Source organism: Ictalurus punctatus, chromosome 20 (assembly GCF_001660625.3).
Source record: "Ictalurus punctatus breed USDA103 chromosome 20, Coco_2.0, whole genome shotgun sequence".
Lineage (NCBI taxonomy): Eukaryota > Metazoa > Chordata > Actinopteri > Siluriformes > Ictaluridae > Ictalurus > Ictalurus punctatus.
This window is the reverse complement of record NC_030435.2, coordinates 18,285,995-18,305,226: the sequence shown is the minus strand read 5'-3', so window position 1 is coordinate 18,305,226 and position 19,232 is coordinate 18,285,995. Positions and strand designations below refer to the sequence as shown.

General features: G+C 39.5%; 1 protein-coding gene across 1 annotated transcript; it reads right to left on the bottom strand.

Moving 5' to 3' along the window:
• Positions 1 to 4,217: 4,217 nt before the first annotated feature.
• rab31 (RAB31, member RAS oncogene family) lies at positions 4,218 to 19,205 on the bottom strand. The gene is made up of 7 exons (XM_017496224.3): positions 18,957 to 19,205; positions 16,616 to 16,695; positions 14,373 to 14,454; positions 10,658 to 10,729; positions 9,132 to 9,238; positions 8,462 to 8,571; positions 4,218 to 7,638 (listed from the first exon to the last, which is right to left on the bottom strand). The coding sequence occupies exons 1-7, from the start codon at positions 18,990 to 18,992 to the stop codon at positions 7,541 to 7,543; spliced, it is 585 nt and encodes a 194-aa protein (XP_017351713.1). The 5' UTR covers positions 18,993 to 19,205; the 3' UTR covers positions 4,218 to 7,540.
• Positions 19,206 to 19,232: the final 27 nt, after the last annotated feature.

The window sequence follows — 19,232 nt, the reverse complement described above, 5'->3', positions numbered from 1 at the left end:
GATCTCACTGTGCTGTAATGTACAGAATATAGTATGTGACGAATAAAGGTTTCTCCTTCAAAAAGACAAACTACACTTGTCAGTGAACAAATGAGAATTTTGATGTCAAATTGGAGATGTTTCAGCAAGGAACACAAAGATTCCAACTCAGCATGGTTAGAATTGGAAAATTGGAAAATCAATTGAATTTATTTTGTGAATAAATCTATGCTAGAGATTTACACTGGAGGCGCATTGGCTTTTTAGCTCACCGTATTCCTCTGTGACAGTGCGCACCAATCACATCCAAACAGCACAGAGCATTATGGGATTAAAAAAGTGTGCACTGGATATTCCCCACTGTTTTCAGACACCACTGCAAAATGGCAGATACGCACTGTATAGTAAAGAGACTGCTCGAGCCTCGGGTTAGGGTTCATTTTAACACACTTTTTTTGCAATGTTATTAGCGGAACGTTATACAGAATATAAGGTTGGGAAGCTAAGAATCGTGTGATTAGATTGATATAAACCGTTTAAAGATACAATCACAACAGCAGCTACAATTAACATACAAACAAAAAAAAAACCAAACGGAGGCAAGTTTCACCCTTGAAGCCTCAATGCAGACCACTGATCCATAACATCCCGACAAAAACAGTCTCGTTACAGTGGCAAAGGTCTAAACAATGCAATTACGTAAAAATATTTTGTCCAAAACACATTTTATATCAGTAAATCCGCATGAACTGCTGCTCCGTCATTCCAAATTAACTCAGAAGATCACCTTTTCTGCTTATCGCATCAGATAAGGAAGTGAACACACCTAATCGCTAGATCTCAAAATGGACCCCCGGAATGACCCGTCATTTGAACCAGTAGGAGCGTCCATGTCCTGTCTATAGGCATCAAAATTCAGTGAGAGTCTGTGCTGAAGAGAAGCTCCTTCCCTCTTTCCTACCTGAATAGCACAAGCTAAATGCTGCCAGCTGTGGAGATGACTTGTCTATCTTGTAGCCAGTGAACGGCTGATAAGAATGATATCTTGCTTCACGGGTGTGTTTCAACACGTCAACTTAAAAGTCCCTGCGTAAAGTTCTGTAAACAATGGCACAAGTGTTAACAAATTTGAACTTGGACTAGGAAATGCTTCCTGCTGTTGTCCAATTGTGTTCCAGCTAACAGCTCTCAGCTGTAATCATCTGCATGCAAAAAAATAAAATAAAATAATAATAATAAAAAAAAATTAGGCACAAAAAAGCTTCTGTTTCATTCTGTTCAAAGTTCTATTACTTCTGACTTCTGGGGAAAAAAACTTTAAAAAGAGACCAAAACCATGCATGTACTCCAAATGGTTCAAGAACAAGAACAAGAGCTTTAATTTGACTCTGGGTATGCCTTGGATAGGCTAGCGTAGATAAAACGCAATCTATGGTCAACACGATCACTCATTAAAACACAGCGGGTCTTTTTCATTGCGTGTTCGTTTTTATTCCCCTAGTAACTTTCGATAACGACAGACGTTAAAACCAGACAGAAATACGGATGCAGTGCGAGTCTTAAACTTAAAGTACTCCGATTCATTCTGAACTGACTGACGTTAGCTTACGTGCTAACAAGCATACTAACAGGTTGGGAAAAGTTTGATGGGGTAACGTTAAGGAAAAAACGTATCATGAGACGCCGCAAGGTCACGACAGCTCGAGAGACGTCTGTGGTCTCACTCCAGTGTATGGGAAATTAGTGGATTTCTGATTCGTGAGGTTTAGGGGCCTAAAAACGCGTGGTAAACGCTTGGGCTCCTGTGGTGTCTGCCGTTGCTTAGCGACGAGGAAGTTTTAGCACAGGATGGATTTACAGCACCGCAAATCCCTTACAGAAGCTCTGCTACTAGGTTTATTTATGGAGAAGAGAGAAAAAAACGTCTTGTTTGGGCGCACCCTACCCTTCAATCACGCAGACAACACGGAGAATTTCTCCAACTAATCCAACTGCTCCGTGAGATTCAAAGTCAGGTTCAGAGTGGACAAAGAGAAAGGGTGAAGCTGATTGGTTGGTTCTTGTCACATGACCTGTGGTGCACTTGCAGAATTCTGAAAAATTGGGATTTTCCATCTCGCGCGGCATGAGCGCATCTACATTTGATATAACGAATAAAAGAACGGGCCCTTGTTGTGCTTCCAGTTTCACACACACACACCCCCCCCCAACACAAAAAAACCCCCTCTTTGGATCTACACGATTCACGTAAATGACATATTTTGATTCAAAACAGCGAATTTCGCCGAAAAGAGACAAGTTTGCAGGTATGTAGTTAATCATCTGGTACAGTCAGAAGGCAAAAGCAATAACAGCGCTATGGTTACAGTGTGCATTCACAGAAGGCTCCCCAGACACTGCTTGTTTTTTCCGCAAGACGACGACGTGCGACTTGCAGTTGATCCAGACTTACATCAAACACAAAAATGTTACTTATTGCGCCTTTAATGTCATCAGAAAGCAGAGGGTATAATACCAACGTACTGAATCTCCATCAAGCAGCTTCAGAAACTCTGTGGTTGAAGTGAAGGAACCGGATTCTTGCACCATCTTCACGTGAATGTTCCCATGGTGATGTGCTACTCATTTTCCTGACATTTAGTAATCGGTTCTTTTTTTCCCCTTTGCATTTGTACAGTTCCGCCCTTCTTGCATTAAGTAGTCCAGACGAGTGACGGGCAGCTCAGAGGAAGAGAAGAAACACCATAATACTCCCCCTCGCCGACCTGTCACACACATATTCGCAAACAAACACGCTTAAAATTAACTCGAGGTACCTCGGGTATTACAGAGCCAAGCATGAGACAATAGAGAAGCCAGGAGGTCAGTGAGAGTGTTAACTCACACACATGAGTAATCTACACCCAACAAAACGCTTATTACTACAGGGACAGTATCTCCCACTCCAGACTACTCCTCAACACGATCACCCTCTGATGTTCTTCAACGACTCTGTCAGGATGATACTTAGTGCTCCTCGAGGCTCAGATAAATTCCTCCACACGCATTCACACACTTGATTTGGTCCTGGACTGGATTTAGGGGACCCGGATGGACATTTATGAACAGATTTTACTCATAACTTTCTCTGAGCATCACAAATGTAAAACCTAAAGAAAAAGCTATGTGGTCTAAAACAAGCCAGTGATACTGTCAGTGATACCGTTGTATGAGAGAAACAGATGCCAGAGTTTATACGCAATCGATGTGTTTTCCTGCGCGATTTTGATTGACAGGATTTAATCGGCCCTGATCATTTTGTTTTTGAACTATCGCCCAGTAGCGTGAAAAATAGCCTTTATTGGCCGATACATCGGCGCATCTCTAGTTTTAATCGCTTTCTAATTATCATTCCCATTAAAATTATTTATTGATAATTTGACATAGGTCTGTTCTATTCCAGGTAGAACTATCAGCTTTGGTTTCTCTTTCAGGAGCAACCATTTTTGACCATTTTCGGTGGCCAAAATTTCGGTTTATTAATGTAATGTTATGTTCATGTTAATAATGAATATTACAATGGAATAATTCAAAGAAGACGAACACCATTTCTTTCACATTAATGAATTCAAAACATTCTCCATTTACCTTTCCAGGAAGAGATGGCAAAATCAGCAGCACCGGACAAAACATTACTAAAAGTGAGCTGGAGGATGCGGACGGGGCTTCCAGGCAGTGTGAGGTCATTTAGGAGAGATCCAAACACCTGCGCAACTGTCAGTCATTCAAGATTCACATGTGGACTGGCTGAGCTGTCTTGTGTGTGAACGCGTTGGAAAATGTTCGAACGTTTTATGGAAGGTCTTTATTTAGCAAAATACCTGTTTTAAAAGAACATTTCTGGTCTCTTTAACAACCCCGGGCCCGTTAAGAGAAGCCGGGCCTGACCAAACTGTACTACTGACCTCCAACCAATCAAGACAAGGAGGTATCTCTACTGTACCCCCCAGTCAATTCAGGAACTTCATCTTGCAAAGGGAGCGTGTTGGTATTTGTTTTAGTAACGTGGCTTTGGAGGAAGCACTGCAACAAGGCTGCATTTGTTTAAAATCTAAAAGCAGCTTTTGGTAACTTTGAACAAAATTGCTGACCTTTAATTCCGTTATCATATCGCCTGGAATTGGAAGCGAATAACACATCACAGAATTTCCATTATAATGTTTAATGTTCTCTATAAAATTAAATACAAAAATGCAAGATAACGTTACTGTGCATATTTATTAACAAACTGCTTATTACAACATGTTACTCTGATCAGCATTCAGATGTAAATAATTTATGTAAATAATAAGGGCATTGTTGCTTATCGCTAGTATAGGCAGAATTGGTAATTAATGCATCGGCATACGTAAAGCAAAAACATCTATGCTTTGGTCATTGTGTTGTAGCAGATAAGATACGGACAAGACTGATATAAAATAACACACACAGCATTAAGATTTATGTGTTAAATGGTTTGTGTTTTTCTCAGGGTTAAATAAAAAGTCAGTGTTTTTACAGCCCGTCCTTAATGCTTTAACTATTTAGGATTTCATTTCCACACTCTTAATTAACCTGCTGTTTCAACTGACTTCAATTTGCACTCAGACTCTGATCTCATTAGGTGTCCTCTTTGCATGCTGAAAATACTTCCAACATACTTCCTTAATAATCCGGATAAAAGACAACAAACACAAACCAGTGACACAATAAAGGCGTTGAGGACATTATCAGAGGGGAACAGACTTCCCATCCTCTGACACAGAAAGAGAGAGAGACCCAGCATTATGTATTTCTGTTTTAAGAATAAAACTCACACTGCCCCCTAGTGACGGTTCACTAATCACAGTCTTTAACCTGGCAAAGTGCTTCTGATTCGGATTAGCAGAAAAAACAAAACACAAAACGTATTTAGAGTCATGTGCAAACGTTTACACCAACGTAGGACAAAATGAAGGCAGAATATTATGTATGAACTCTGCCAATTATCAAACTTGGATCTAGGCAAAATGTTGACATTTTTAATAATTTTGAAACTTTTTCTGCCTTATGTTTAAGATTGTTGTCTTGTTTACAAGATACACAATTTTAATCAGTGACCAGGGTCACTGGGGGAACTGGAGCCTATCCTGGGGACACTGAATATGAGGTGGGGATACAAGTCAATCAACAATAATACACACATTCACACATAATGGCAATTTAGTTGGAGTAAACCAGAGAAGCTGGATATGGGCCAGAACAGACAGTAACCAGTCCAGGACTGAACGTAGACCCTGGAGCTGTAAGGTGGCAACAATCTGATTTATTTTTTACATGGGTTTAATATACACTTACATTTCCCCTAGGCAAAAACCTTGAGGGTGCAAACATCTGCACTCGACCGTAAGACTAATTAATACGAAACAAGTAAAATGTAAAACATACAAAATTTTAGCGTGAACAATCTAGAAATGGACAATGCTTTGTTTAACAGTTTCAATTTCAAGCATACTTGATAAATACATCAATGCCTGACTGCTAACACCTACATGTTAAACACTGTATTGACTTCTCCAACTACATCTGTGAATACTTAAGGCACCTGTAGACTGCATGCACATTCAAAGCACAATGCTAACTACTGTAAGTGTTAGCGGCTTCATCTCTTACAGTACCGCACTTTTAAGACACTTCATGGATTAGTAATAATTACAAGTATTTTGTATAATTGAGCATCCTGTACAAATTATTGGCAGCATTTATAAAAAGACCCATACATTGGTGCAGAATTGCACAATAGATTTTCAGCTATTGACTTCACACCTGAAGAACGCACTCGCTTCTTACAAATATTACAAATCCTACATGTATACTGCTGACGTTTAAACATTTAAACAGCCGAGGACGATGATGAATGATGAGAGATTACAAAACAGGAATGATCATCATTCTACTTGGAATATGTCTCCTGGTAAAAAAAAATCATTAGTGCACCGAATAGGAATACTAAATACTTTAGGAATACTAAAACTGTAAATCTCATATTTAACAAGTGTAGCGTTTCTTAAGCTTATTAAGATGTATTGACTCCTAACAGGCTATTATATCCTTAACCATCTACCTGTGACTGAGCACTGAGCACTGGCTGCATCCCATCTGGTTCATATTTACCTCATTAACTTGGTTTCGGTTGAAATAGGACCTCTTAGTGTGCTTTCACTCTGGCCATGTTTGCTTATTCCGTTGGAATGGAATCCAGGTGTGTTTTCTCCCACAGAGTGATTCGTTTACGCAGGTGAGAACATGGCAATCGTGCTTGGGTGCGGCCCAAAAACAGCCGGTCCATCACGTGCATTTTGAGGCGGTCTCGGTCCTCTTCTAATTGAATTCTATCGCTATGTGATTGCAGTGAGAAAGCGAATCAACCCAAATACAGGAGGTAAATTAAATATGCTGTGTATTTTGGGTTTCAGGTGGCCTTTTTTTATTTTGTAGATGTGAGCTGCTAAACAGAGCTACGAGGTGCATACTGAACCAAAAGACAGAGCTGTAGCCTTGCAGGCATGCCATGTATTCTGCATATTTGAACCGCATATAAAATACAATAAACAAACTGTTTCGTCATGTAAACAAATCAGTTATCTAGCCTCGGCTATGCGTTCTCCGTACTCAGGTGATTTATGTGATTTCTATGTGCGCTTTGCATTTGCTTGTTACTTTTTTCGTCGCAATAGTTTTGACCGATGAATGAAGAGTTTTACACGTACACTCCCAAGCCTATAAACCCCTCATCTTTTCACATTTATGTTTAATTTTGAGCATTGTGAACCCAAACTAAATCAAACAGCAAATAGATCAATTTTGCTCTGACTTGGACTTGGTAAACTGACAAATCCGTGTGAATCTGCCATTAAATTTACAAGCGACACTGTGATTATATTCTACATATTGTGGATATTATAGCTGTCAGTTGAGAGAGCTGGTAAAGTACCTGATTATAAAAGGCTAATGTAAACACTCTGAGCAGTTTTTAAAACCATTCTGCTTTCTGATAAGTGTTAAAAAAAAAAAAAAAAAAAATCCTAAGAGCAGGACTCATGCTTTTGGGGTTTGTTTGTCTTTCGTGTCGTTATGAATAAGAACATCTGGACACAGCCAGCTGATACTGGACCAGCATTAAACAGAGACGGACAGCACAATCAGACTTCAGGGTTTTGTCTTCTTTTTTTTTTTGAGTTCTAAGTTGTTCAGGACTGTGAAGTTACAGCACTGGAGTCTGGCACCAATGCTTTAAGATCTATGGCTCTGCTCCTTATGAAATGAATCTTACAGAGTTAGCCAGCTAACTCTGCTCCACACTGGACACTGGAAATATTCTTCAATCTGCCTTGTGTCTTTTTGTAAATTCGTTAAGCTACTGTATGCTTAAAACTGCTGAATCTAAACTCTTTTCACTTCAGCAGTAAAGTCAGGCTAACTTTAGGTTACAGGTTATGATGGTTATAAAGGTAAATTAAATATCCATCTATAAGGAAGAGAGCAAGCCAAATTTCTCACTCCTCTAACAGCAGCGTCTAGATGATGGAAGCGGCTGGCGCGTGATCTTGAACGACTCGTTGCTGTCCACGTCTGTGTTCTCCAGCGGGGGGATCTGCCGACCTGCAGAGCAAACATTTGGATATTGATTACCACACGCTGCATTCCAGCATCTCCTCTGTTCGCATGCTGGTAAATATACACTACCGACAGTTAGAACACACCTGATCTCAGAGGGGTTTTGTTTACTTTTACTATTTTAAAATATTCATTAAAACATGAACACTATGAAATAACACACATGGATTTATACAGTGACGAAGAAAACAGTATTCCTGATGAAGCTTTGCACACTCTTGGCCTCTTCTCAACCAGGAAGCTTTACTTAAAAGAAGCTCATTAATGTTCTAAATAAAGTTCTAAATAAAAACTACTTGTTTGGGGATATAATTAAAAAAGGACTACTTATTAAAATACATTTTAATTAAAATAATGAAGGGATACATAGGCGTGAAATTCCGAATTTACATTTGTCTTAGAAATCGAAATTTGTCTTAGAAACCTAACATAAAGACATTGTGTCCAAACTTGTGTCCAGTCTATACATGACAAATGATTCCATGGTAGAGATGTGCCTTGTGCCTAATTTTAATATTTGAATATCCATAAAGGTTAATGAGGCTGGTAGTGATATTATAACTGTGTTCATGTCTTCATAGTGAGCCGATTAACGGAGATATTAAAATCACAACCAATCTTTACAGTTATAATATCAGCGCAATATTTCATCCCTACTATAGCAGCATGCACTCTGCTATCGGTTACTGAACTTAACTGTCCATTACACAAACACCTTTAGGAAGCGGATATATGATATCAACTCAGTACCTTTCTAAGCTTAGGTGATGACTCCAGGCTTATCGGGATCAAATCAAGCAACACTTACTAATACTTTGAAAGAGTTCCTCAACATTGACAGCATTTCTAGCACTGGTTTCGATGAATATGGCTGCGATCGACTCTGCAAACTCCTTGGCGTCTTTTGTGGGAACTTCCCTGCAAAGATTGCGAAGCAATCGGGTCAGCGTCGCACAAAACAACTCCAAAGCTGTCAAACTGTGCTGTCCTCAATTTGACAGGGAATACAAGTCTAATAAAAACGGACAGGGAAAGTCAGTCCATATTCATGATCTTTAATAAAATAAAACAAAACAAAACAAAACAGATCTAACCAGTAAAGTCCAGGGTTAATAAAGCAGTATATTTAAACACATAATACTGGGAGATTGTCTTATTATTCGATAATGCTATGTTACATTAATTAGGCTATTAAAAATTCTAGGCTGGATAGCTGTCCACCTAAATGGTTCATATGGGTTGTTTCTACAGTCCTAGATTTTAATATTCACCTTGGTTAGATTGGTAGTTCTCCATCGTTTGATCCATACATATCCCTATTTTTTACAGTTTCCACCAGTGGGTCTGATGACTGACTGATACCACAAAGTGTAAACTCTAGGCAAAATGTCAAAGCCCTACCCAAAACTTTTTAATATCTAAACTCATTCTAAACTGCAGAGGGACAGCCAGGAAAACTCAGACTGCTAGATGCTCACCGTATATCACCCAGGTCATTCTTATTTCCTGCAATTGCCACCACAATATCCTCTGGGCCATGTTCCTTTAGCTCCTTCACCCACTTTTTCAAGGTCTGGAAGGAGTCCTGCAGAGAAGAAGAAACTTGACCAACTCTTCAAAGCTACAGTAATGTATGTGCAAATCCATCTTGTGCCTGTATGGAATGTATTCTGTGACCTTGTGAATTGTCCTTCTACACATAAACCGAGTAGATACAGTGAGGGGAAATAATTATTATGTCACTTTTGTTTTTATTATTTAAAACGATTGACCGATATAGATTTTTATAACTGATACCAATACAGATTATTTGCATATTTATGTACCCGATAACCGATATGCAAAACTGATATTTATTTATAGTTTTACTTATGTTTTTGACACAATGATAACAACACCACTGAACTGAATGAACCATTTAATTTATAACAATGTCGTCAATTTCCCTTTCTCCTTGCATACGAAAAGAAAAAAAAAACCCTCTTATTTATACACCAAAAAATAGAGGGGTCTGAAAGAGTGCAAAAAAATAAAAATAAAGTGTACTGTTACTAAAGTGTCTTAAAAAAAAAGCTTTGATGAGGTAAACAGATTAAGTGACTCCATGAGTTTGTCTCTAAACAGCATATCAAGCATTTATGTAACACATCTCATTTGTGAATTAATGGCTGTGTTAAATAAAGCGCAATTCTCAAATTCTCATTTATCAGTGGATCCGATCGTACAAAATCGATATCTGATTATGGAAAAATGCTTAAGATTATCGGTCGAGCTCTATTCATAAGCATAAACAAAGACTTTTTTTTTTTTTTTTAAACTAAATGGACGGGGGAAAAGTACACCTCAAATGACCAACATTATTACCGTTGCATTAGTACTGCTGTTGGCAATAACTTCAAGACATCTATGGCAAGAACTTTAATTAGGTTTTTGCTGCATTGTGGTTAAATTGTGGCCCATTCCTCTTGCCAGATAGTCTTCAATTCCCCAAGATTATGAAGATCGCTCTTATAGACTCAGGAGCTTGACTAGGACATGCATGGCCTTCTTGAAATATTTTGCCCGCATGTTTGGGGTCTTTGTCTTATTGAAACATCTTCTCCCCACATTCGGTTTCTTCACCGATGAGCTCAAATTCTCCTCTAATATATCCCGGTACATCACTCCATTCCTGTTTCCTTCAACGCCTTATAATGCCCCAATAACGTTTGTAGAGAAACATCCCCAGATCATGATGCTCCCACCTCCGTACATCACTGTGGGTGTGATATTCTTGGGATCATATGTGCAACTCTTCTTTCGTCAACATGACGAGCTAAATTATTGCCAAAGAGTTCTAGTTTTGTTTCGTCTGACCAGAGTATATTGTTCCAAAGAATTTTGATTTGTCTAAATGTTTAAGGTGCGCATCTCTGTGCTTCTTTTTAGTTCTAGATATGTGTCCAAATACTTACTTTCCCTTAAATTAAGGCTAAACAGTGTAAAACTGTGCAGAGGAACTTACCAGTTTGGTAATGTCATACACAATGACGGCAGCAGCAGACCCTCTGTAGTACATCGGGGCCAGAGAGTGAAACTGCAAGAAAGCAAAGCATATATACTGTATTTAAAGGAGGTTACTTAAATAATCTTAATCTATTAGACAGTTCATAATTCAAAGGGTAAAAATTAAAAGCCATTATTAATATTTGGTCTGTCTCAAAACATGGTTATTTTCACTGTTCTATATTACATTTGGTGCCGCAATCTGACAACTGTCTAGTCCACGAGTCGACAAAAGAGGAAATACCTCACCAAGAATTGTGTATCTCATGGTTTCTAGTGATGTCATGCACTTGCAACATCGGCGCAAACAACATACCTGCTCAGCATTTTCCACACACGCTAACACTTCCATCAAAATCGGTGAATAAGTCAGACAGAGAGAGAGAGAGACCTCTGGCCTCAAGCATGCAGAACTAAGAGCATGTGGTCACTGTGTGTGTGGGTATAATCACAATACCATTCCTGTAAAGACAATACTGGCATCTGCTCATGGATGAATACGAATAGTCATGTAATTGTGGGAATAAAATGGAGCCCGTCCATATGAAAGACACATGAAGCACAACAATTACTCCCTGAACATTCAGACAGAGATTTTAGATGCAAGCATTGCAAGCATCAGTTCTCTTTTCATTTGTCACCTATATGTGTCTCATGTCAACTCATTTTCATAATTAGCTTCTTACTGTGATATATAGCTGCTGCAGTGAATTTATCACGGACTACAACAGAAGGAATACTTTAGCTCTTTCTTGGTTAGAAGATTGATGAATTTCGGCTGCTTTCTTCTGGCGGATTCGAGTTGGGGAGGACTATATTTGGTAGGTGACATCAATCCTATCAAAGTACCAATCAGAATTAGCTGGCTGCTTACATCAGCTCCGCTTTTCACTCTCAATCATTTAGTTTTTTAAGAAAAAGGTAGGAGAGAATCCTGAAACAAAGATACTAATGAGATGCATTATACTGAATTATTGCAAATCTCAGGTTTCCTAGGGTATCGTTTAAACTACATTATTATTATTATAGAAACACTAGTATTAACTCAGGTTGGATCATGTTGAAAAAGTAAGTACACCCATTGCCTCAGAAGCTAGTATTGCCCCATTTAGCAGAAATAACTTCTTGTAGGCGTATTGCATAATTGTCCACCAGTCTCTGACATCATCTGGCTGGAATTTTTGACCACTCTTCTATGCAATACTCTTTCAGTTGCGAGATGTTTGAGGATTTTCTTGCATGTCCTGCCCGTTTCAAATCCCCAACAACATTTCAATGGGATTCAAATCCGGGGTTTGACTAGGCCATCACATAACCCTTCATTTCTTCTTTTTGAGCCATTCCTTGCTGGATTAGCTAGTGTGCTTAAGATCGTTATCCCGTTGAAAGGTCCACTTTCAGTCCAACTTCAACTTTTGGACAGATGGCCTCACATTATCTTCAAGCACTTTTTTATATGATGCAGAACTCATAGCTAAATCAATGAATACAAGCTGTCTGGTCCCTGAGGCAGCAAAGCAACCCCAAACCATAACATTTCCACCACCATGCTTCACAGTTGGTATGAGGTGCTTCTCCTGAAAAGCTGTCTTTGGTCTGTGCCAAGCATGTCTGCTGTTACTGTTGCCGAACAACTATCTTTCATTCGTCTGTCCAGAGCACATTATTCCAAAAGGCCTGGCCTTTGCGAATCTCTTTCTGATGCACTTGCACTTTGACACCAACAGCTGCAAGACTTACTAGCAGATCCTTTGATGAAATTTTGGGGTTCTTGGAAACATATTTTTGCATCAGACGCGCTGCTCTTGGGTTGAATTAGCTGGGACGGCCAGTCCTGGAGTTCATTTGAAATCTGTGTCACTTGTACATTATTTTCCTTACAACAGAATGATAATTTGGAGATCTTTTTAAATCCCTTGCCAGACTCCTAAGTATCCACAACCTTTATTTCTGAAGGCATTACAGAACTCTTTAGATCTTGGCATGATGACACTACACACACCAATAACAAAGGGAACACCAGACACTAGATATGAGAGGGGTAGAAATAAGACAGGTTCCACCTGCACTCCCTAGCAGGTTCTGATCACTGGCACCCAATCTTAATCACCTGATTCTAATTATATGGATTTGAAGGTGTGATCAATGTAGGAATGTACTTACTTTGCCATGTTGACTGATCTTTTTTTGTTGTTAATTTAAATTATTAAAATTGATAATAAAAATGTTTGCTTCTCCAAATATATAAAAAAAAACAACAACAACAACAAACAAACAAAAAAAACAAACAATTTCCACGGGGTGTATTTATTCACATGACTGTGTGTGTGTGTGTGTGTGTGTGTGTGTATCTGATAGGTTTTATAATTACAACTGGCAGATATAGTGGAGTCTAGAGCAGATTTTCTGATCTTGATCTTATATCTTATTATAGAAACCTGTATAGCAATGCGAATTACAAAACGAGGGACATTAAACAGGAAGGGGGTAATGAGCAACAGGAAAGTGCAATTAGTTAAAAGGAAAGTTTGATTTGAGGCTTGTGGGGGGAGGGGGGTGGGTGATTGTCAGCAGAGGATTCTGGTAGCTCTCGAATTAGGCTTTAATTATTAAACACTAAACAGTGAATATCTCTCTCAAAACAAAAATAATGTGAATGCAACTATAAATTCACCTACTCAAACCTTATAATCGAGTGCTGGGTTTTGCAGAAAACAGATTAAACCCGGAGTGCACAGTTGCACTTTCTCCTAAGAGTGGGTTGTACGGAAACATAACTATGACGTGTCTGGTGTAGATTTGGGATATTCTCACTGGCACGAGACTACAGCATCAATTAGTCCATCAAGCATCAACTCACATAAAGGACCACAGTTAGATGTAAGGGATGATCAGGGATAAGGGATGGGCAGTGGTAGTTAAGGTGTTGGACTACTGCTCAGAAGGTCATGAGTTCAAACACCCAGCACCTCCAAAGTACCACTGTTGGGCCCTCGAGCAAGGCCTTTAACCCTCAACTACTCAGATGTATAAATGTAAGTTGCTCTGAATAAGAGTGTCTGGCAAACGCAGTAAATGATTGGTTTTTTTCCCCCCAAGATGGCCTTGGGCTAACAGCTCCCAGTAGGCTAACAATCAGAGTACTGAATCTGAAATTTAGTGAATTGCTACAAAAAACATGGGAAAACTTCATGGTTTCGGCATGCAATAACAAAACAAGTTTATATTAGGATTAGGATTCTTTGGACTGTTACATAATACATGTTGGAATTATATTACTCATCTGTGAGGTCTACATTCCTGAGATTCAGAGCTGGACGCAAAAGAATCAAAGTTTTTAAAACTAAGCAGACCAAAAAAAAATCTCTCTACAAAGAGTGCTCTCTAACCGCAGTGTGGGTGTTATTTTTTTCATAAACAAGCATGTAAATGAGTTAATATTAAGAACATCTGATTATTATGAGTGCTAGAGGGTAGAAGTATTCCTCCACAACCTCATCTAGGTCTGAACGTCCCTTTAGACTCAGAAACTTTGTTTTGAAAACAGCATCACTTTTTAAATAAAACCAACCTCAAAATGTTCCGACACACTTAACATGCGGTATTTGACGTTCACGGTTGCAACACGACGTTGACTGCTAGGTGTACAGAATGTATACAGATGAGATGCTCACCCTCTCCTGCCCTGCTGTGTCCCAGATCAGGAACTTATGAAGCTCATTGCCGCAGGAGACCGTCTTGGTTAAAAACGACGCCCTGGTACATAAATACAAAACCATGAGCTGTTATGGAAACAGTGTGACACATCATACAGTGTGGATGAGAACAGGAGGAAGCTCTTTGAACTTCTTTGTTATTGATTTTAATCGGAAATGAGCAGGAAGTATAGTCTTTTACATTCTCACTCCATTTTTAACACCACAGTTGATCATTCGGCATGGATGCAAAGCAGACGCGGATATTCACGTTCTCTACATTCATGAATTGTAACTGTTACTACTGTGTAATGATTTTTCAATATATCATTGTTGTACTAAAGCTAAACTATCAACATGTCTGTGCATTCTCTACACTCATTAAGAATACATGGACCTACACAGAAATGCAAACTGAAAACATTCAATGTCCTCTTCCCGAATTCAATCCCGCTCTTTTCCCTCCATTCACATTTGCCATATTAAAATTTAGCAAGAAAAACAAAAGGTCACATCGAGGTCATACAAACCTATGTGTTTGAAACGTTAATACAGAGCATCCCTAGCCAGGATTTGTCAGAAGTAGAAACGAAGGGGAGTTCGGTATTTCTGTATCTAGGTTTCATTTTGTCACATCATCTGTGATTTATTTAACAGTGGCCAATCTAGGCAAAAACACCTTCAGAGCTATTTTATTCATACTGCATAGTGTTCCAGTTCTGCTTTCAAACGTATCCAGTCACTACGTCATCCTCTAATAATTAGCATAATGAACGAGAACACAGTAGGTTATGCCTATCTTGCTAATTAAGCTAATTACAAGCGTTAAAAGTGTTTACACCTGACCATCAGAGCCTTATATGATTTCTGAGAATGCAATTCCAGATGTAGTCCCGCTTTGCTGTTATAATGACCTCCACTGTTCTGGGAAGGCTTTCCACTAGATTTAGCGTGGCTGTGGGGATTTGTGTAAATTCAGCCACGAGAACATTAATGAGATCAGGCAGTGATGTCGGATGAGGAGGCCTTGGGGTGCAGTCAGTGTTCCAGTTCATCCCAAAGGAGTTCAGTGGTGTTGAGGCCAGGGTTCTGTGCAGGCCACTCGAGTTCTTCCACTCCATCCTTGGCAGACCATGTCTTCATGGAGCTCGCTTTGTGCGCGGGGCGTTGTCATGCTGGAACCGGTTTGGGCCAGTTCACGTTAGTGAAGGGAAATAAAGACATTCTAGACAGTTGTGTGCTTCCAACTATGTGGCAACAGTTTGGGGAAGAACCACATACGGATGTGATGGTCAGGCTTTTGGCCATATAGTGTATGTAGATTAATGCATCTTTATGTAGCCCAAGGCTTGATCCTCTCCTGATGCAACATATTCGGCTATCATTTTAGCTATGAGCTCTAGTGTTACGTAAAGACGCTATTTAAGTTACACTGTGCAGTATTTTCCTCAGTGTTCTCACTGTTTCTAGCATCTGTTCAAGCTAATTAATATGCCTAATAAAATATTTCCTACCAACAGCCAGACCACATCTTCGGTGCACATGTACAGGGATTCAGAAGAGTACTACACACTACAGACTCGAGGTGCTCTACGCCACCAAGAGATATATGAACCAAACGTAAAGCTTTCTAACAGGCCACTGAAACTGCTAAATGAAAACAGCACGGCCACATAATCTGATTGTCATTGGCTGTTATTGTCTGATCAAAAACCAGAGAAAAATGTACATATGGAAAACTCCTCCTAATGATGATGATGATGATTTAATTACGTAAATGTGAAAACAACCCAGTGCCACATTTATGAAAGTAAAAAGATGACTGCCAGATGTTGGGATGTACTACAATGCACTACAGATCTCAACAACACTACATGCACACAGCTGATGTGTTACATTTTCATGCAATACCCACAGTGATTTATTGCAGTGGCTCATTTGGGAGCAGTAAATCATGAAGTACTTATCTAAACCACTCTGAGACATAAAAAGTTCCTTACTCAGCTGTTCTGGGCTGACTCATGAAAACATCCGACACGGTAAGCATTCCAGCACCAAAGGAGACGAGATGAGGCTGGTTGTGCCGCTAATAAATCAAGCTTATGAGCACATTTCTTTCAACGGTTAATCATGAATTTCGGCATGCTAGACCTTTAAAGACACACCTGGGTCTAATGCTGGGTACAATATATGAATTTATATATTCCAAAGCATGTACTTACCCAATAGTTGGGCTTATGTTGTGATCAAAGTGGTCCTGGACAAATCTGCAAACAATACTTGATTTCCCCACGCCCGTGTCCTGCGTTTTCAAAAGAGGAAATGGAAAACATTGTTGTTTGGGGGTTTATTTTTCTTCCTCCAGGTCCATTCAGGAGGAACAAAAACATTTCTCTGGCACATCTTTTTTTTCATGGCACAGCAGGACCACAAATATGTGACCACGTCCCAAAATGAATACTGACGTACTAGTGGCATGCAAAATCAGCACACTAGGTAATGTGCTACTTGGCAGTTTGGTAATCAGATTGGGACGTAACCTGCGTGCTCTCTGGCTCGAGCAGGCCAGATGATGATGATAATGATGGTGGTGTAAAGGCTGGTATACATTTTTACTGTGGACATTCCTGAAATGTGATTTTCTGCTCAAATGGGCAGTGTTGCCAACTTAGTGAATTCCCGCGCTAGATTTGGCGACTTTTAGACCCCTTTAAGTGACTCAGTCTAGTGATTTTTGAGCAGATGTTAGAAAGGGTGCTTCACATATGCAGGGTTGAGTCCGTTTGAATCAAACCCTGCTGTGTTTTCCTCTTCAGTGCGGTTTGTTTGTGCAGGTGAGAACACAGCATTCAGACTCCGGTGCGCACCAAAACAGCCGGTCCGAGACCATCTCAGTGAGGTCCAATCTAACTCTAACGCAGTGAGAAAGTGATCCGATCCAGAATCGGTCCAAATACAGGAAGTGAAGCAAAAATGCAGTCTGCTTTGGGAACCTACATATGAAAAACTACTGCTGATTAAAATAATTTTTTTCCCCGTTTCTTAAATGTGAAAACGACACCATGCCACCATTTAAAAAGATGACTGTGAGATGTTGGGATGTGCCAGTGTACTACAGAAGTCAACAACCTGATGTGTGATGTGATGTGACATAAGATTGGGACTGACGAACAAAAAGAGAAAATAAACAGTGCATGAGACACACAAACAGTTTTAAACCAGTCATTTCTGTTCTCTGAGCTTAGGTGACTTTTACGACTTCTATACACACTTGGTAATGGTTTATTTGCCTTTTTCCATCCTTTTTTTTTTATAGCTTTTGGATTCTAACTAGGCTTGCTGCGATAGTCTATGTTCCCGGTGTTGGGGCCACACACTGATTACATCACTTTCCCACCACGGCACCGCCCCACTGTCGTTTTTCCCCTTTTATAGTAATATAAATCATTTAGTTCAGGTTAGAGAACGGGTGCTACAATTAAAATCTGATCGCGTATGCTCGATTCAGCGTGAGCCGAATGAGTCAGACTCACAGCACAGATCAGCAGGGGCCAGATTTCATTTATCACGTGACAAGAGTGAGGCGAGCTGACTGACGAGACGATGGCGGAAGATTTAGTTTCAAAAGTTCTGTGTTTAATATGCGAGTTTGTCATTGTACTGTTTTTGTAGTTGTTGTGTTTTTCATTAAGAATAATAATGAACCCACTATTCAAGCAATTGCCGCCTCCGAATTGCCGTTAATTCGAAAGCGAAGTGCGTTCATAAAGACGCCAGCCCCTACCCATGGTGATACCGGTATTCCCGATGTTGTCACACGTTGTCAAAATTTCCTCGCTGTCACATCCTTAATTCTACCAAAACAACCCAAACGTATAAAGTTCACTCTGATTTGGACTCGGAAACTTAATACTAATAGGTGTGAAAGCACCCGACTTCTGATCTGTGAATTATAGACCAGACAGTTCCTCAACTTCATCTACATCAGCCGAGTTCGATCGAGTCTCAAAGGATCCAGATGTTTCCTGTGAACCTTGCTGGCATGTCTTCAAAAAAAAAAAAAAAAAAAAAAAAAAAAAAAAAAAAAAAACCCCACCCAGAAACACATCCTAATCATATTTATTTAGTACACATTATCTGTTCATCCCAAATAACGTATTTGTATTCATTAATACTACCTCCCTAATAAATAGTTCATTTAGTCTTTTCTATTCCACTCCAAGTGTCTTAAGGAAATCTTCCTTCCTTCTACATGTAACACTCTTTGATATGCAAATGACCACGACGATACAATGAATATGCAGATTAGGCCATGGCGTCACCGGTCGACTTCTAACGACTGTTTTTTTTTTTTAAAGCGTTAATTAGGCTAGCTACTTTCCTCTCAAATATGTGAATATCAGAATGGCTTCAAATAATCAAACCATAGCACGTTTAATAGCTAATTACAGTTTGTTATGTGTTGAAGACTGTTTAAGACGAGGGAAAACAACGCGTTTTGTTCGGTCGCTGGATCTCTAAAGAATCCGGGTAGAAGAATGCTGAGGAAGTTTTTCCACTTACCCCTAGAAGACACACTTTCAGCTCTCTTATGGCCATTTCAAAAACCCCTACAACATCCGAGGCATTATTCCCCGTCTCGTTTATTTGTTTATTTTTTACTTTGCTTTTTATTGTTTACTGTTTCTCTCCTGCCGTACTTCCAGCGACTTTTTCTTCTATAACACACACACCGTAGCCACGGCCTGCGCTGACCATCGTCCTCGCGCAGCTAACGGAAACTCACCGAACTCGTCAGCCGGGTCACGTGACCCTCCTGTTACGCATTACGTAAACCGA